This window comes from Thalassophryne amazonica, chromosome 15 (assembly GCF_902500255.1).
Source record: "Thalassophryne amazonica chromosome 15, fThaAma1.1, whole genome shotgun sequence".
Lineage (NCBI taxonomy): Eukaryota > Metazoa > Chordata > Actinopteri > Batrachoidiformes > Batrachoididae > Thalassophryne > Thalassophryne amazonica.
In genome coordinates this window covers 4,393,826-4,413,966 of record NC_047117.1, presented here as the reverse complement: position 1 = coordinate 4,413,966, position 20,141 = coordinate 4,393,826, and the positions used below count along the sequence as shown (strand labels likewise).

General features: G+C 42.6%; 1 protein-coding gene across 2 annotated transcripts in view; it reads right to left on the bottom strand.

Moving 5' to 3' along the window:
- Positions 1 to 339: 339 nt before the first annotated feature.
- The window catches only part of npepps (aminopeptidase puromycin sensitive), a 41,655-nt gene continuing 21,853 nt past the window's right edge, over positions 340 to 20,141 (bottom strand). The window contains exons 9-23 of one of the 2 annotated variants that reach the window (XM_034187897.1): positions 18,388 to 18,502; positions 17,985 to 18,149; positions 16,652 to 16,756; positions 16,518 to 16,578; positions 16,324 to 16,433; positions 15,988 to 16,051; positions 15,258 to 15,394; positions 13,935 to 14,069; positions 9,801 to 10,020; positions 9,517 to 9,659; positions 9,347 to 9,403; positions 9,133 to 9,240; positions 5,744 to 5,899; positions 5,604 to 5,651; positions 340 to 3,970 (exon numbers count right to left, since the gene is read on the bottom strand). In XM_034187897.1, coding sequence (XP_034043788.1) covers positions 3,824 to 3,970; positions 5,604 to 5,651; positions 5,744 to 5,899; positions 9,133 to 9,240; positions 9,347 to 9,403; positions 9,517 to 9,659; positions 9,801 to 10,020; positions 13,935 to 14,069; positions 15,258 to 15,394; positions 15,988 to 16,051; positions 16,324 to 16,433; positions 16,518 to 16,578; positions 16,652 to 16,756; positions 17,985 to 18,149; positions 18,388 to 18,502 — 1,771 coding nt within the window. In that variant the 3' untranslated portion in view covers positions 340 to 3,823. Of the gene's footprint in view, positions 3,971 to 5,603; positions 5,652 to 5,743; positions 5,900 to 9,132; positions 9,241 to 9,346; positions 9,404 to 9,516; positions 9,660 to 9,800; positions 10,021 to 13,934; positions 14,070 to 15,257; positions 15,395 to 15,987; positions 16,056 to 16,323; positions 16,434 to 16,517; positions 16,579 to 16,651; positions 16,757 to 17,984; positions 18,150 to 18,387; positions 18,503 to 20,141 lie in introns of both variants that reach the window. The other variant, XM_034187898.1, reaches the window with a different exon arrangement.

The window sequence follows — 20,141 nt, the reverse complement described above, 5'->3', positions numbered from 1 at the left end:
TCAGGTCAGAGGTCAAGCGTTTCGGGTCTTTGATGGCAAAAATCCAGTCCATCTCTACTTTGGTAACAACATGCAAATTATGACTTATGTCTGCTTGTTCACATTTGTCAAAAGTCAGTCCTTGGGGTTAAGGTCAAGGTCATGTCCATCTTTGGTCTACTCCTCTCCAGTCCTTTGATTTCAAGCAGGCTTGCTTTGTGGATTAAGGTCCACAAAGTTGGCACATATATGTTGCCCTGGCAAGACCCGCCAAAGGTCAATCGCTTTGGTAAAGGTCAAGGTCACTTGGGGTCAAAGGTCAGATTTCCACAAAACAGCAAATTACGACAGACAAAAATCTAATGTCACAGCAGTTGTTTTAATTATAATTTTTCACTTTAATGAACACCAACGGTAGTTTTTAAACAAAGAAAAAATGTTGTGGGTACAAAGTGTCTCAATGAAAGGGTCAGAGCGACTCTGTGGGAACATTTGCAAAAAAAAAAAAAAAAAACCCCAAACATTGAATTGTAAAATTCTACAGATTTACTCGTTCAACAAGTCTGCTTTATGTTAGATACGATTGATGTGTGGATTTAACGATCAAGACGTCAATGTAATTAATAATAACCGCCCATCGGACGACCAGTTTAAGGCTTCCGAGCTCAAAGCAGAGTCGAGTCAATCCGCCACGTCCGCGAAGTCCTGAGTGAGCCAGACTTCACCCTACAAGGAATGACACCTTAAAAGAAAAAGGCAGCGAGAAGTAGTACTGTAGTCCTTTCTCCTTCAAAATAAAAGACTATCAACAATTAAACAGAATCAGCGCATGTTTTATAAAAACACGTTAAACAGTTAGCGTTTCGTTCAGGGCGCAAAATCATCAGATTTTTAGACGCTTCCTGAAGATCCCATCAACATTGCCATTTTTTTTTTCTTAAAGGAACACATTCTGGAAATAGTTTAAATTTTAGTATCTTGGTAGTGCTACTCGCCTCATCCTAACAGTTTATATTAGCAGTGCAGAATCAGCTCCTTTACCACCGAATTGGAAATTATAATGTAAGAGAATTAACAACTCCATTCTGCCAGATCCAACCAGAAACAGAACAAAGGATCCAGAGAGACCAACAGCCAACACAAACCACAAAACCTTCATAAAATTAATGTAAGCACGCATACTTTTACGAGGACGCCCCGTCAAACCAAACCTGCACCAACCTGGAACCTGGTGTGGTCGGCGCCAACAAGTACCGACACGGATTCTGTTACAGAGCCCGTACTGTAGACTAAAGAGGGATTAACTGTCCCGAGGTTTCAAGTATCGGCAAACTCATTTCATAATTAAGTTATTGAATGTCACAGTGAAATTAATCCATCAAGACTCAGCAAAGATTTTTTTTCTTACTTTTTAGTCTGGAAAATGACCGCCGGCACTGAACCGCAAAATGTGCACGTGAAAAAGTCTGAGAAGCCGACCGCGGCAGGTAAACGCCAGTGGAGCATTTCACACTGATGATGCGCACCCACCCCCCACCGGAAGGTCGTTACAAGAGGAAACGGGTGGAAATTTGTCCTCATCATTGTGATCCATTGATACTGTTGAATGCACCCATGAAGGAATGCGATAAAGTTCAAGAAAAGTTCTGTTAAACAAAATTATTAATTTCTTCGTATTAAAAAATAAATAAATCTGGTTTTGACATACAAATATTTTAAGATGTCCTGGGATCCACACCTTTGTTTGCATATACCCAAAAACATCATTATTCCAGATCACATACTTAAAATTTTTCAGCAAGATTTTGGGAAAATGGGCTCCAGGAATTAGCACTTTTCCTCACAGAAACACAAAAATTAAGTTTCCTTAGTTTCAAATAAATGTAATAGTTCCAGATCAGACCCAACATTTTCACAGTTATATACATGAAACTGTTTTACTGTAAAATGTTCTGGGTACACCCACGCCTACTTCCAAAACTATTCACAAAATTTTGCACAATTTCGTGCAAATCAGGATTGTTACCAATGATTTCATGAAAATTGGTTTGGCTGATTTGGATTGATTATTTTATTCTTTAATAGAATGCTCTCTAGGTTTCTTGGCTCTCTAATGATTTTCTTTCACATTTTTGGGCTCCACCCTTTTGTCCACAAGTCCACCCTAAATTTAAATTTCCCCTTAGGTGCAACCTGCACCCAAAGTTCAGTGAAGCTCAGGTGATCCGTCTGGGTAATCCTGCAAACCAAACAAGAAGAATCTTATTTAAAACGTGCCCTTAACTGCCTTTAATCTCCGGACTTGGATTAAAACAGCTGCCTTAAAAGGTGATGAATGTATGTGATAATAAAGTGTTAATGAGACAATTGCATTCAAATAAAAACACAGCTACAGCGCCACCTGTCTTCACCAACTTTGGGAAATAAATCAAAATAAGGATATGAAGGGGAAAAAAAAAGCTAAGCAAGCAGCATGTAAATCATTTCGTTTTTTTCCAACACCAGTTCATTCTGTTCAAGCAGAAGTGGGTGTGTCTTGTACCGGAGGGGGAGGTGCAGTTCAGTTTTTCATATTTGTCTCAGATGTTCCAACACAAAACAAATATGACCCGAGTGAGCAGGAGATGTTTGCAATAAATTTATTGAAGGTGAAGTTAAAGTTTAACCAGCAGCTGGGTTAGTTTGGGTTGCAGGTTGGATTCCTGCAGCTCCTCAACGTGAACGTCACTTCAGAAGAAGAAATGATCAAACAGACTGAAAGGGCCTCAATGAGCAGCACACGATGCAAAGATCAAAACTGACTTTTACAACAAATGGGACCAAAAAAAAAAAATTTGCAGTCTGCCTCAGTGACCTAAATAATACGGGGTCAGAGGTCAGGCTGTCAGTGTACTGATAAATCTCAGGAGACCCGTGTCTGGATTACATCTGGAAAAGGTGAGAAGGTCTGATCAGGTCCTGGTGCACCACAGAACCACAGTGAGAAGAACCATCATCTCTAAATGCAGAAAACATGAACCCAAAGCCCAGCGAGAAGAACACCTGAAGGACTCGTCCCAGAAACCACTGGAAGAAGAGCTAACGTAACCATGCAGGTTCTGTTACTGCTCCACCTCTCTGATGGAACCATAAGGTTCTGTTTGGTTCTACTCAGGTGTACACGGGGGTCATCTATATTCTAATAGAATCAAAAACCTGAAACACTTTAATTCAAGCAGTGACGCAACTCGACGACTTCAAGTGTACTTTTGGAGTTGCTGCTCAAAAATCTTTAATTGGAGGTTTTTTTTTTTTTTTTTTTTTAAATCGTTAACATTTTGCTTGAACATCTGAGACAAAGTGACAAATATAGACACTGATCATGAGGAGCAGTACTAGAGTTCACGCCTACCACAGCGCCCCCTTGCAGCTGATATTGGTACATTTGTAGTGCACCAAATTTCAAGCCCCAAATTTGTGTTAATATATTTTCTTCAGGTTAGAACAATAACGCTAAACCAGTCGGGTTCAAGAAAAACAAACAAAAACCTGCACATAAAAGAGGGAAATTCACAGTTTCCTGAACCTAGAGGCGGCAGTGGAGGGCGCAGTCAGGTTTCAGCGAGCGTTGGTGTACCTGGACAGAATTGGGGGTGGGGGTGTGTGTGTGTGTGTGTTAAACTACAATCCTGGTGTGAACTTTAGACGTAGAAAGTCTTTGAAGAGTTTGTGTATAGAAATGAAGCTTGCTGTTAGTGCACGCCGGGCTCCCACTCTGAGGGGGAGGGGCCGAGGCAGCTATAATGCTGGGAGGTCCGAAAAGGAGGGGGGGGGGGGTCGCGTGGGGGAGGGCAGTCAGGTCAGATCAGACGGGGGGCGCTTTGCGCTGCAGTAGATACTGGTGGATGTCGTCTGCGTCACGTTTGAGCCAGGCGGCGTTGAGGAGGATGTTCTCGCAGCACTGCTGCACCGTGCGCTCGGCCGACGGCGCCGGGTGGCTCTCAAAAAAACTCTGCAGGGAACAGAGACAGACTGTAAACTCAGTGCACACGTGTATATATACACACACACACACACACAAGTGACATTCTCTAAACAGCTTCAGCTTTCTACAGGTGAAAGAAAAAGATAAAAATGAGCAAACCGGGCACTTAAAAAAAAAAAAACGCTTGTGAGGGAAGCCACCAAGACAACTCTTAGGGAATTTACACACATTAGTGGATGTGACTGAAGACAATGTGCAACAACTTTTGTCTTTTGCTTCAGTTGCAGCTTCATGATGGATCAGAACACTTAAATTTTTACAAATACAGTAGTGTTCAGAATAATAGCAGTGCTATATGACTAAAAAGATTAATCCAGGTTTTGAGTATATTTCTTATTGTTACATGGGAAACAAGGTACCAGTAGATTCTCACAAATCCAACAAGACCTAGTAGGAGAAACATGCCCATATCATGATGTTTGCACCACCATGCTTCACTGTCTTCACTGTGAACTGTGGCTTGAATTCAGAGTTTGGGGGTCGTCTCACAAACTGTCTGCGGCCCTTGGACCCAAAAAGAACAATTTTACTCTCATCAGTCCACAAAATATTCCTCCATTTATCTTTAGGCCAGTTGATGTGTTCTTTGGCAAATTGTAACCTCTTCTGCACGTCTTTTATTTAACAGAGGGACTTTGCGGGGGATTCTGCAAATAAATTAGCTTCACACAGGCGTCTAACTGTCACAGCACTTACAGGTAACTCCAGACTGTCTTTGATCATCCTGGAGCTGATCAATGGGTGAGCCTTTGCCATTCTGGTTATTCTTCTATCTATTTTGATGTTTGTTTTCCATTTTCTTCCATGTGTCTCTTATTTTGTTCATTTTAAAGCATTGGAGATCATTGTAGATAAACAGCCTATAATTTTTTGCACCTGCGTATAAGTTTTCCCCTCTCCAATCAACTTTTTAATCAAACTACACTGTTCTTCTGAACAGTGTCTTGAACGTCCCATTTTCCTCAGGCTTTCAAAGAGAAAAGCATGTTCAACAGGTGCTGGCTTCATCCTTAAATAGGGGACACCTGATTCACACCTGTTTGTTCCACAAAACTGACAAACTGACTGAATGCCACACTACTATTATTGTGAACACCCCCTTTTCTACTTTTTTTTTTACTAATAGCCCAATTTCATAGCCTTAAGAGTGTGCATATGATGAATGCTTGGTCTTGTTGGATTTGTGAGAATCTACTGAATCTACTGGTACCTCGTTTCCCATGTAACAATAAGAAATTTTCTCAAAACCTGGATTAATATTTTTAGTCACATAGCACTACTATTATTCTGAACACTGCTGTAAGTAAAAATCTGTTTTAAAAACTTGAGCCTGGATTTCACACATCTTCCGGTTTACAGGCATCAACCTGATTTGGACGTAAGGACGCTCCATTTAAAGTTGACATTCTGCACCATGAGCTTTTAATGGCCACACCGACCGCCACCGCTTTGACTACCGCAGCCCTTTTTTTGCTCCTGTTATTGGCTAATTCTTTAAAATACGGAGAAGCATGAAACGGACTTCAGGACAGAATTCCTTCACAATAGTAGCCAGCTGTTGGAAATAAAATTTTCCAAGGAAGCCCGCCTGGAATCTCACCTTCACTTCAGCAGCCATTTTATCGACAGCGAACCCATCAACAGTCACCTGCAAAGACCGATGAAGAAAACAAAAGTTGGCTTCACTGAAAAGGAGGCGGAGTGTGAGGGTTCACCTGCGTACGTTGTGACGTCCTTTACCTTGATGAGTCGTGATATGAGGAAGCCGCCCTGGTAGCGGTTGTAAAGCATCTCCCAGTTGTCCCTGACAAACTTCCAGGCAGCTTTCCGGCCTTGTTTACTACTTCCTGCCACGCCACCAATGACTGACACCGTGTCCTGAGGGCGAACCTCCTCCTGCCGGGGAACGAGAAATAAAGAAATGATCCCACCTGTAATAAATCTCTAGAACCGACAACATCTAAAAACAACCACAAGACAGGAAATGACCTCAGCCACCCCCCCCCCCCCCACACACACACCTTCCATCAGCTGCAAACAAACTTCACCTTCATCGTGTTCAGAACGTAGCTGCTCATAGCCTCTTCCATGGTTGCCAGTTCAGGCGAGGGTGGATTTTAAAGGCACATTACTGACCTACAGCATTGGGCAGAGCAGGGCTCATTTGAGGGCGAGCGCTAAAGGGTTAAAGTATGACACAGGCACGAGAATGGAACTGCTCTGGTTAGCTTGTAGGCTAACGGTTACTGACACAACGTCTCCCATTTGCCTCATCTTCCCTTCACCACTGGGAAATGGGGAAACCTGCACTTTTCGCACTGGTTCGGTGATTGCAGCCGAAAACTAAACAGTGCACCATCTTTCTGTGTGAAGTGTTGCTGTTTGTGTTGTGCAACAGCAGGCTGTCCCCGGAAGTGGTCAAATCCCGATATCACGTAGGGGTTCGAATGACACCGCACTGCCCCATACAAACGCACTGTGTACCATCAAATGTGACGGCGCCAATTCAGCCACACTGGCAAACATGGTTTTTCAGTCGCTGGGAGCCGGTTTGGGTGGAACAGCCTGCGGGTGAAGATTACAGGCCGTCCAGGTCCACACAGGTTCTATTCTCGATGGTCCACAATCACCGACGCTGGGTAACTTGTGTCTTACTGGATTTAAATTTTGTTTCCGTTTTTACAGTTTTTTTGTTTCATATTTGTCACCTTGTATGTGTGTTGTTAAACTGTCTCTACTTTCATTTACGATTCCTCTCAACGAGAACACACACACACACATGGATTTTTCCACATTAGTTAGGTGTGTATGTCGGCTCACGCTCAGATGCTGTAATGACCTCACACACGTGGCCGTGACTTATCCAGTCACATATTTAACATTTTCAGAGGACGACTCAGTAAACTGTATCGGTGAACTCCACACAGAGGGTCAGACTTCAGGTTGCGTGCACGTTTGACAGCGAAAGATTGAGTTGAAAAAGTTCTGCAGCAGTATAAACCTGTTAGAACAACATTCCAGGGATGTCAGGATTCCGATCCGGATATTTGTCCAAGGTTTGGTTTGGACCGGCTTTCTAAAATGTGATCAAATAACAGCTGCTCGTCTGATTAGTTTATTAAATCTGTTGATGGCAGCTATAGAATAAGTTTCTACACGAGGCATTCATGATACATTTATTAATCTGCAGCCACACTTGTTTGCACATGATTATAGTTGTACTGGTTAAAACTAGAAGCACTCGGAGAGTGCAAACCTCCGCCAAGGCCATAGGGTCACTGACGTCACATGGAATACCTTTTGGCAAAGAGACTTATTCCACATCGTTTCACGCATCTACCGTCATGTTTGAGATTCAGTGGTTAACCCTCTGGGGTCCGAGGGCATTTTTTGGACAGTTCACTCGCCTGGCATAAATGTTTTATTGTTGCTGTTAACAGCTCTCCCTGCAGCCCACAATCAAGTTTTATGTCTCTTTTTTTCAGGACAACCTGTACTTTCAAAATATATATATGCTATAGTTGTGTTTTATAAGTGTAATAAAGGTTTACAATTAGAAATAAGAAAGGAAAAAATAAAGCGGAAAATTATTTTCCACACACATTTATTCAAAACACACAGCAAACTATAATAAACAACTGTATTGACACTTTATAAAGGTAATTTGGGCTCTTGTGTGAAAGACTGTACAACAAAAAGGTTCAAACAATAAACACAAATGCACATTTTGAGCAATATATACAAAATGGTCTATGCGTTTTGTTTGTCTTCATCTCAAAGCAATTTCTGTCTGCTATTACACAAAGGTCACATCACAAACCTCTACTATGAAGTTGACTGTGTTTGTTCTCTCCTGCTCTGAAAGCAACATTCACACTTCGAGGCTCATTCAGTTTCAGGAGCTACCCCTCCCCCTCATTCCACTGATGTGATAAACAGTGCTTTACGCCGGAGCAAGAGAGCTTGCCACATTTACAGGAAAACTAGTTGAGCAATCCTGATACTCACACACTGTTTGAGCACGTGAGATTGTAGGAGAGGTTCTCCGTCTGCTCATTTTCGCTGTGCATAATGGCGCAAAGCGTACTGGAGAAGCCAGGGGGCTATTCAAACGGGCCAACTAGTAACACATCACTCCTAAAAACAATCTTTGGTGTGTCACTTGAGGTGAATCTGCCCTACGATTGGATTTTGGAAAACCATGTGACGGTGAACCAATTCTGATTGGACACTCACATTGCTCACGTCATCACACAGCTTCTATGAGGAGTACAAAGATGGTGGACGGTGGCTCGAAAGTCCGTGGAGTTATCTTTTCAGCAAAAAAAAAAAAAAAAAAAGTAAGTTTCTAGCTCATATCATTAAAAACTTCATAATTTAGTAAAGCTTGGTCTCAGCCATCGTATACGACGCTGTCGGCCCCAGAGGGTTAAACCCTTAGATCTTCAGCAAATGTATTTATAAAGAGAAACTGCATGAACAAGTTTTTTTTTTTTTTTTCTATTAAGTTTATACCAGGGGTGGCCAAGTTCGATCCTCGAGAGCCACATTCCTGACACTCTTAGTTGTCTCCCTGCTCCAACACACCTGAATCCAATGAAAGACTCATTAGCAGACTTTTAATGAGTCTTTCATTGGATTCAGGTGTGTTGGAGCAGGGAGACAACTAAGAGTGTCAGGAAGGTGGCTCTCAAAGACCGAACTTGGCCACCCCTGATTTATTCAATGAGGAGAAACAAATGCTAAATTATTGTTGTGTCGTAACTTAATTTTTGTTCAGCCTTTGTGACCCGTCTTCATGAAGTTAGATGCAAAAATGTTGAAAGTGGCCCTATCCTGCAATGATAAAGAATCCTTCAAAAATTACTGGATCCGGATCATGTTCCGGATCATTACCAAAATTTAATTACTTCTAAGTTAGGCCAAGATACACCCCTGGCAAAAATTTCATTGAAATCTGTTGAGGATTTTTTGAGTAATCCTGCTAACAAACCAACCAACAAACAAACAAACGGACGCGACCGAAAACATAACCTCCTTTGCGGAGGTAAAAAGGTTGTAGTTTTGGTTCCTGTCAAACAACAAAAACAGAACTGTGACGAACACGAGGCGACGGGGTCCAAACCTACCGAGATGGCAAAGGTGAGGACGTTCTGGATGAGTTCTGGGGCAGAGATGGCACCCAGCACGCGCTCGATACGGTTCTTCTCCTCCTGCATCTCGGCCTGTTTGTGCAGCTGCAGAAAGAGAGCAAACACCGCAAGGAGATGAGGAGAGGAGCAACGAAGGAAGAACTCAACTCTAACAGAAGACAAACACGAGGGCCGACTGCTGCTGCACTACCTTCAGCATGGTGTCCATCGTGGCGGCGTCCCCGTGCTTCAGCACTGTTAAATACACCTGTCGAAAACACAAACCACGTTCACAAAGCCCACAGTCTTCCTCCCGCACAGATTTGTACAGTTACATCTGTGAATGTTTGGAGCCAACAGGCTGGCCAGCGTTTTCCGTACCGGGCTCCTGAGGTCTGCGGGAAGAACCTGCGTGCTATCCACGTGGTCTTTAAATCTCCGCCGCGCCTCCTCCAGCGTGGGTTTGTGTCCTGCCTTCCCCAGCTTCCCCAGGACCAGACTCCTCAAAAGGGCATCCAAGTGACCTACAGGACAACAGCGCCATCGTCAGGTTACTTCTCTCACAACAGCACTAGTGCTGATGAAGACATGAAAACCTCAAAGATTTGGGCAAAATAAGAAACAGGAAGAGCACGGTGGATGGGTCCAGTCCCGCCGCCGCTCACCTTCCCCTGGCTTGCAGTCCCAGCTCAGCTTGAGGCCGATGGGGGTGAAGAGGTCCCGAATAAACTCCTGGATGTCCTCGTGGAAGTCAGTGTGCGACAGCAGTGAGGACAGCACGCCCAGGTTGCAGCTGAGGTCGCTCCACACCGTGTAGTTCGGCTCATTCACAAATGCCTCCATCAGTTTGAGCACCTCCACCGTGCTGATCATTCCTGCACGGGACTGAAGTCACAAACAATCAGCCTTCACAAAGCTCGCACGGCCTTCAGTCCAACAGACCGACACCGATCATGACCTCATAACTATGGAAAGCCAAGAGTGCCACAAATACCCCACTTTCAGACACGTTTCACCAAAAATACACCATAAAAAAATGCCGTTTTGTCAGTTATTACGGCACTTTTTATGCTGTAATTAAAGATGGTGTCGTTAAATGCACCGTAATGTGTCAAAAAATACGCAGTTTTTCACACCGTAAAAAACAAACAAAAAAAAAAAACATAAAATACAGAGTTTGTGCAGTATGACAGTTATCTCCAGCCTCCTTTTCTCTCAGCCACTGAACTTGAAGTGTTTCTGCCCAATCGCTGATCAAGACGAGCAGACCGAGTCAGTCGAGCACAGATCTCTTTGTGGCAAAGCTTGCTCCAACTTACCTGTTGTGTCATTTAACATCGGCTGGAAAATATCTCATAAATTAACATCCACTTTTGTACATTGTTTCATTTTATTTATTTATTTTTTTTAATCAAACATGTTTCCCTCATTATTTATTTTAGGGATTTTACGCATTTATTATCTAACTGTGACTGTAGTGCAGCGGTAACACTCCCGTCTGCCATTCAGGTCTTTTCAGGTTCGAATCCCGCGAGTGATATTTTTTTTGTTTGTTTGTTTTGTTCTTTTTTAACCAGAAAAAAAAAACTCCCATTGAGATTAAGAACATCTTTTCCAAGGGAGTCCTGGCCACGATAAACAGCAGCAAATACAAAGCACTGTTACACATTTACACAAACAAAAGGCAAATAAAAAAGACGATAAAAAATAAAAATTATATGCATACTATAAAAAAGTGCATATTATGGAATTGACCTCAAGTGCTCTCAATGTGGATTTAAAAGCACTCAGTGAAATTAATACTTTTAATTTCCACTCCTCTTGCAAATTATTCCAGGCAAAACCTGCGGAGTGGACAAAAGCCCTCCTCTGTCCGGGCACATGGAACAGAGTTGAACCACAGCAATAAATAACTAACTGTGCCATCAGCATCAAAATGCAAAGTAGCATCTGACACATTAGAGCCCACAAAGTTGATATGATTAATAAATAAAAGAGGACCCAATACAGAACCCTCCGGCACCCACTTGTGGACAGTAAATTCAGAACACAGACCAACAGATTTAAAAATAATAATAACCTTTATGTAACCAGGTAGAATTCCATTGAGATTGAAGCCTCTTTTGCAAGGAAGATCTGACCAAGAAAGGCAGCAGCACACATCATCGTGGAGAGGTTAACATCAACAGGAGAATGATTGTGATAAATATAATACAATCAACTTAGTCATAATTAGGGTTGGTTATCGAGAACCAGTTCTTTTCGGGTATCGTTAAGAAATGATTCAGTCCACCGACATCAACAGCCTTTGTGCTTAACGATTCCCTTATCATTTCTTCAGAGCGGCCATTGTTTTTGGCGGTGTTTGTCAGGGAAATGGTCAACTCTGATTACAGAACCCCTGCAGGGTCTGTAATCAACAGTTTCTGCAGCGCAGCTCTTCTTTGAAGCAATGAAGCAGTGCTTCGATGTGTTGCTTCGTTGGTTCTTTGTTTTATTTCGCTTTATCTTAATTTTATCCCACTAAAACTCCAAAGAGCATATGTCTGTGAGTAATGTTTATCTTTTTTATGTTAAACCAACCTGTGATGTTCTTCTGAAACAGTTTATAGAATTTTTATTTTATAACTTAAAAAAAGGACCGATGCTAACGCTTTAGCATGTCTATGGCGTTTTCAATGTTAAAGTTCGCATTAAGCTGTTCACATCTCAGCACGTTTGTGGACATTTGTTTTCTGTATAATAATTAATGGCTCAGGGTTTGTTGTCATGAAAGAGTCAAATGTATTACAAATTGTAATTTCTTTTTAATTTATTTTTGTTTATATATTCAAGTTCAAGTTTATTCAGTTCAAGGAAAAGAACTTTGCCACAAAACAAAATAAATAAAAGATTTCTCAGCCAGTCAACTCATGCAACCGAAAGGGTGTAGGTAGAAGCAAATCTTATATACACCTACCCCTTTTACCGCAGCAAGGTTCTGTATTGGGTCCCCTTTTATTTATTAATCATATCAACTTTGTGGGCTCTAATGTGTCAGATGCTACTTTGCATTTTGATGCTGATGGCAGAGTTAGTTATTTATTGCTGTGGTTCAACTCTGTTCCATGTGCCCGGACACAGGAGGGCTTTTGTCCACTCTGCAGGTTTTGCCTGGAATAATTTGCAAGAGGAGTGGAAATTAAAAGTATTAATTTCACTGAGTGCTTTTAAATCCACATTGATAGCACTTGAGATCAATTCCATAATATGCACTTTTTTATAGTATGCATACAATTTAAATTTTTTATCATCTTTTTATTTGCCTTTTGTTTGTGTAAATGTAACTGTGCTTTGTATTTACTGCTGTTTATCTTGGCCAGGACTCCCTTGGAAAAGATGTTCTTAATCTCAATGGGAGTTTTTTTTCTGGTTAAAAAGAACAACACAAACAAAAAAATGTCACTTGCGGGATTCGAACCTGAAAAGACCTGAACGGCAGACGGGAATGTTACTGTTGCACTACAGCCACAGTTAGATAATAAAAGCGTAAAATCCCTAAAATAAATAAGGAGGGAAACGTGTTTGATAAAAAAATAAAATTAAAATAAAATGAAACAATCTGGGCGGCTTTGCTTGAGCTGCTGCCCCCGTGACCTGACTCCAGATAAAGCGGAAGAAAATGGATGGATGGATGAAACAATGTACAAAAGAGGATGTTAATTTATAAGATATTTTCCTGCCTAACCCCCAAAATATTAGCCGATGTTAAATGACACAACAGGTAAGTTGGAGGAAGCTTTGCCACAAAGAGATCTGTGCTCAACTGATTCAGTCTGCTAGTCTTGATCAGCGATTGGGCAGAAACACTTCAAGTTCAGTGGCTGAGACAAAAGGAGGCTGGAGATAACTGTCATACTGCACAAATGCTGTTTTTTTTTTTACACGTGTCATGAAGTGCACAGACGCGTGTATTTTACGCATGTTGTGGCGATTTGAACGGCGCTTTTTACGGTGTTTTTAAGGGCTCCATTGCGACGTGAAAAACGGCGTATTTTTTGACACATTACGGCGCATTTAACGGCATCTTTAATTAAGGCGAAAAAAGTGCTGTAATAACTGACAAAATTGTGGGTTTTTTACGGCGTATTTTTGGTGAAACATATCTGAAAGTGGCGTATTTGTGTTACTCTTGGCTTGCAATACATAACATTGCCCGTCCAGGCCCAGTCTGTCACAGCCCACACAAAAACAGGTGGTGGCATCCCAGGGTGGCAGCTAGCACCACGCAGGGGCCAATAAAGGATTACAGAGGGTCCCATCATATTGAAAAGTCCACCACATCATAATCAGATAATCCAGTCTCAGTCATGACTCATCAGATTTCAGTGGGTCTGTAAAATTTCTTAGTGACTTTGTAAAAATCCTGACATCTCAACGTTCTGCTAGTTACAGGTGAGGACCTGTGGTCCTCTTCTTCTGCTGTCATGTTGACAGCTTTTGACATGCAAAAATTACATAATAAAAAAAGACAGAACTGCATGTGATTAAATGTTTAGCCAGACTGTGGTATTAATCAAAAGGTTCTGGTGTCCACTAGAGGCCGCTGTTGCTAGTCAGCGAGACCGTCATTAAATCTGACGATGCTGATCCTTTTTTGTTTTTGATGCGCCTGAATGCTTTTGTATGCGTCTTAGTTATCGCATTTCCTGTGTCGTTGTCCTCTGCAACACGTCTGTGCACCAGAAGAGAGTCGGCTTCCTCTCCACACACAAACAACAACCACAAAACAGCTGGTCGTCTGCAGGACAGAGTCTCACCAGAGAGAAGAGGTCGTTCTGCAGGCCGAGCCGGTCCACAGGAGACAGGGACAGGTCTCTGATGCCAGGCAGCAGATTGTCCAGCATGGACGAACTGTACTGGATACGGTAGAAACCCACGGTGCCGGGGTTGACCTGCAGGAAGCAGCAGACGCAGAGCTGGGTCAGGGCGCTGTATAAAGACGTCAACTTCAACTGGCAGCCTCTTTGCACAGAGACGCAACTTAACGACACCCATCCAAATACACACACACACACACACACACACACACACACACACACACACACACACACACACACACACACACACACACACACACACACACACACACACACACACACACACACACACACACACACACACACACACACACACACACACACACACGGCAACTGTGGAAACCACACTTAAGTTTAGAAATTGTTTTAAAAACAAGATTTTTATTTTTGAATGACATCCTATGAAGCACATTACTCTCCTAAAAATACAACAGCGTGTTGTTTGTGTAACGTAATCCTGTCCATCATACAGCCGGCGACAAAGACTGACACATTAACAAACACCTTGAATAAAATGTTCACACTATTCTAAACTCTTCTCCCCAGAGAAGATAACAACTGAATAACCCGTTTCATGGACACACACACACACACACACACACACACACACACACACACACACACACACACACACACACACAGGTAGGACGACGGCAGGTATCACATCCGCCGTCGCACTTCCACCTTAACCTGAACTCTTTCCCACTTTAAACACAAAGGGAAGTGGCCGCGTCGGCGTCGTTCGTGACCTCGGGGTTGGTGCTCAGTCTGTCAGCTTGGGGATAACATTCAAACACTTCATTCTTTCCCGTGTTAAAACTGACCAATGCTTCAAGCTGTGAACAGTTTCTAACTGAGATCACAAGCTCCAGCACCAGACACAGCCCATGAAGTCAACACGGCACCGAGCCTCTGGGAGCCGGGAAAACTACCAGATGACACTCGGCAACAGATGGTTTGTGCGACATGATGAACCACTTTACAAACAGCAATGTGATCTCAAAGTCTTGTCAGACCGATGGGTTCAGATTTCTGTCTGAGGTCAATGAACAGGTCAATGTGGGTCAGGTAACCCGTAGTGACCTTGCTCTGGACTGGGTAAGACCAGGCGGGTGTGCCGGTGTTGACAGTCTGTGTGATCACACGTCTGCCAGGTGCAGAAAATGGAATCATGGCGTTTTTGCCCATGCGGTCTGAGTTTGGGATATGACAGCACAGAGGACGGACGGTGCAAACCCTGGAGGACACGTGATCTGGACTCACCTTCACCCACTGATCTGGGCCGACTCCACTCAGGTTAACCGTTGTCTCAGGACTGTCCAGCAGAACCTCTTTGCTGCATTTTGGATCCCCGCTGGTACAAATACTAATAGGAATCATCCAGCTGGGGCAGTCCTCTTCTGCCAGACAGACAGAGGTCAGAGGTGATAAGAAGACAGCTCACAGAGGAGCACTCGCATGTCTTTTTTACATCTGGTGCAAAGCTGCATTAATTCCAAATAGATGTATATTAAACTGTGTAGCAGTCTGTGACCTTGACAGGGGCTCAGTCACTTCCTACTACGAGTCTTTTCTCCAGTCTATCAGTTCAATATATAAGAGAAACCACGCAGACCGATGGGCTGCGTGTCTCTGATTCAACTGTTTCTGTACAGTTTTAGTTGTGTGTGTCAGTAAACACAGTCCACGTGTGTCCGTTTATCATAACAGAGCGGAAGTATGATCTTGCTCAAACAATACAGCAGATAAAACTTCTAGAAGAAAGTGTTAAAGCCAGAGATCACATCAAAACAAAGCATTCTACTCCAAGAGGGACAAAACTACAGCAGCAGTGGGGAGCTGAGTATGAACACAGCACTAAAGCTTTGTCAACGTTTTGGTTCTGCTGCTAAAAGCTAACCATCGAATCAGGAATTTGATTTATTCATCCGTTGTGGTTTTCAACAGGCTCAAGAACAATGATGACGTAGATGATGCTAACGCGAACACTCACCGTTGTGTGGCCCACTGGCACAGAATTTTTTTTGAGATATCTTAAGGACGCATTCGTCACCAACCTGTAAAAACACATCCGGGTCAGAACATGGAATCAAACCGTTTCTTCTGTAGGTGCACACAATGAAAGACAACAAAAACAGTATCATGACCAGAAACTGCTAAAAACACCTGCACGTATCCTCTGTAAAGAGCATAGAACATATATTTAGTCTGTCTGTCTGTCTCTGTGTGTGTGTGTCATCTTTAGCTCGCTGCGTTCTAAAAATAAGCGGCCATTGTGGCAGTTGGAGTTTGTTGAGCCTGAAAATGGCACTCGTCAGGTGAGGCTCACCCATTCCTGGTCGACCACTATGATGGGGAAACCCATCTGCTTGGTCCAAGAGTTCATCACCGCAGCAATGGGTTTTCCGCTCACCTCTTCCAGACACTTCCAAAGGTCCTCTGTGGAGACAGCCAGCAGGACTCACAACAATCGGAACAGCAGGACCACACATACAGCTGCTGCTTCTTCCTGCTGGTGCTTACCTGTAGAAGCATTTTTATGTTGGAACGTCAGGAGGTAAGCATTCATTCCTTTCCTAAAATCCTACAAAGAAAAAAGGGGAAAGTCAGCCCCAGAGCCAAAAAAACACTTTCAGGATTGTGTGTTCGCATCCAACCTCGTCTCCGATGTAATTGTGCAACATGCGGATCACAGACGCTCCTTTGCTGTAAGAGATGGCGTCAAAGATTTCATCCACCTCTGAGGGGTGGCCGACCTTTACCTGCACAACAAAACAATAGGGTTTTTGTTTTTATAAAGATACCGCAGTGTAGCATCACAAATGTTTCAGATGCATCATCTCACATGGTTTTTGGTTCATTTGTGTAGCGTTTTGGTCTGGAAGTGCATGTAATGTCGTGAACTGAGACTTTCCTTCTTTTTGCCAAAACTCCACCGTTTCTATTGTTAATGAACAGCAGCTGCAGAGATGAGAACACGAACCCGGGTACAGAGGTCATAATCCGTTTCTGCGCTGCCACGAGTTAAAAATTTAACAGCTGATGCCACATGTTTACATACACCTTTACTCAAACCTCCAAACTGATTTCTTCCCCAATAACCGCAGTTTTTTTTTAAAACACTGGGAATCTTCATTTAATGATAATGTCAACTTTACTTACACAAAAATTTAAAGTAAAACCTGGTTTAGTTCAGTTTTACTCATTATGACAGATTTCTAGTGGGTCAAAGGTTTGCATACAGGAAGATCGGCTGCCTCTTTAAACAGAAGGGAAAATTCCAGAAGTTGACAGAGCCACGTTTAAAAGCTTCTGAATGAATAACTGATGTAACAGGTTTAACCGAGAAGCTTCGGCTGTACTTACGGGCCTCAGTGAAGAACGATTTCTTACTTCAGCAGCAGGAAAGAAACGCCAAAGAATTAACATAAAAACCTCCGACATACAACTTTGGATCTCCACAACTCCAGTTGCTCCTCAGGAGCAATCTCAAAAAGATCTGTGGTACCACACGTAACGGTACAGTTTACTATACAAAAAATAAATAAGACACTTGTAACCACGCAGACGTCACATCAGTGAGGGAGGATTAACAAAATTAACACCCAGTAATCATTAAACTTTTGTTCTGAGGGTCCAACAGAACTACAGGATCTCAACCACAAAACCGGAGGCATCAGAGCGAAATGTGAACTCATTCATCACCGTGACCTGAACGGCCCTCGAGCAACGAGGAAGACACGAATCCAAAACTGATAAAGATGACGAAGAAGCAGCTCCAAACAAACAAAGGAAATGAGCTCATCTGGACTTGAACCCAAGACCTTCTGGATGAGAAACAAGAGCACCTACAACTGAGCAACCAATTGTCTGAGCAGTTTATGGTGTAAAATCAAGGGAATGTAACCAAAAACGGTCCAGACTGCCGTAAAATGACGTCATTATGTAAACTACAAACAGACTCCCTTCACCCGCATGTTAATAATGTACCTCTATGGGATGGCTGTTGTCCAGAGCGTCCAGGTCCAGCGCTCGGGTGTAGTCAGCCGAGACAAACTGGGTCCAGATGTCGTACTCTGGGAAACAGTGGTCCACGCACAAATACTCGATCCAGGATGCAAATCCCTCATTGAGCCACAGATGAGTCCACCATTCCTAGATACACACAAACACAGCAAGAAGACACTTCTCACCCCAAAAATATTACCACAAATAAATACTTGTAAAGGTATGTCACCAATTCCTCCTGTGCAGTTTCAACGGTACAGCCGACGCTCTGCTTTTTAACAGTGTTGTTAAATTAATGCATTAATGTTATTACTGTGACTAGGCAAAGCACGCATCATGCAAGATTTCCTTTTTCTTATTAACGCAGTAGCTTCGGGCTGGTTACCATGGTGACCAGATTTCCAAACCACTGGTGGGCCAGTTCGTGTCCGACAACCAAAGCCACCCACTGCCTGGAGGATGAACATGAGTTCTTCGGGTCAATCAGAAGCGCCGTCTCCCTGGAAAGACATGCAGAAAGTCCAATCGGGCAATGTTCCCGCTCTCGAACGCAACCGTTATGACACATAACTACCAATATGGGAAGGACAAGTTCACTTCTTTAAACAACCTTTGTCCTGTTAAAATATTACCTACCTCTGACACATCAAACTGACTATTTCTTCAGACATTTTGTAGCACAAGCATGGCGATAATTTAAAAAGTAGCTCACTAGCTTTACTTCATTGCTAGTTTGACTATATTGATTTTTAACTCCTGGTTTTAACTTTTCAAAAAGAGGATTTCTCACAAATTAATTATCAAAAAGTAATAACATTTTAATAAGACTATGGTTGTTAAAAAAACTAAAATTTCTCTCTTAATGATTTTTTGTTTTGTCTCATTTCTTCTAATAATGGCCAATAAAGTAAATTCATGCAAATTTCAGAACAATCATTGGCAGTTCTTTTCATCTCAGAGCAGATGTGCCACATTTTAAATCAGCCACATAATAATTTGTCATATTCAAGTCCCTGGTAACCCAGCTTCCATGATGCAGATCAAGCAAGCCACCTCTGATATGTCATCTGCACCAAGAGCCTTTCCACTCTTCTTCATCCCTACTAATCTGCTGCACATCATTCAGCCTTCTCTAACTCTCATGTTCTTCCTTTATCAGCTCCTCAAAGATCTCCCTCAACCATTTTAACACACTCTTTTCACTTGTCAGAACATTTCCATCTGCACCCTCTATTGCTCTAATCTGCTGAGGATCCTTTGTGCTCGATCCATCTGACCTTTTCTCCTTCCTTAATGTACTAGCAGAAATAATGTTCCACAATTTTAAGTTAGGTTTGAAGATTTGTTTGCTAAACATCTCTGTCAAATGCCACTGCAGCAACTCGACCCACATAGTTGGTAGGGGTGCCGGGGGAAAAAAAAAAAAAAAAAAAAAAGCCGATCGATTCACGTCCGAATCGTGATTCATATTTATTAAGATTCTGAATCGATCCAAAATGTCCAAGAATCGATTTTTAATTTTTTTTTCTTGCTTACTCGCTGCGTGTACCGTTTGTCAGGAAACGGCCTCCATACTGCAGCGTCCCCGCGCAGGGGGTTACAACGTGCTTCAAACATTCGTGAGCTGCAGCTTAGCATGGCAGACGAAGAGCTAATTCAGCCAGCAACGTCTTTGCTGAAGGCAAATATGTGGGCGCATTTTGGATTTTATTATTTGCTGCGTAAGAAGGAGCTTGACATGACTTATGCAGGGTGCAAAATCTGCAAAATGAAAGTCAAGTACTTTGGAAACACTTCAAATCCTCGAGCCCACATGCTACGCCATCACCCGGAGCTAAAAGAAGCAGAGCAGCGGTGTCTGCCGACTACTGACCAGTCCACACTCCATCACTTCGCTAAACTGCCAGCCAACTCTGAACGAGCAAAGCAGATAATTTACATCTTTAGAATCACTTGATTAACCTTGTAAAGCTGCATTTTCTTAAACATAAACATTTTTTAAGTAATTTAACTATTTCTCAGTGCTCTTTCAATTGAAAATCGATTCTGAATCGAATCGTCACCCCAAGAATCGGAATCGAATTGAATCGTGAGTTGTTGTAAGATTCACATACCTAATAGTTGGCCTTGTCGACCTTG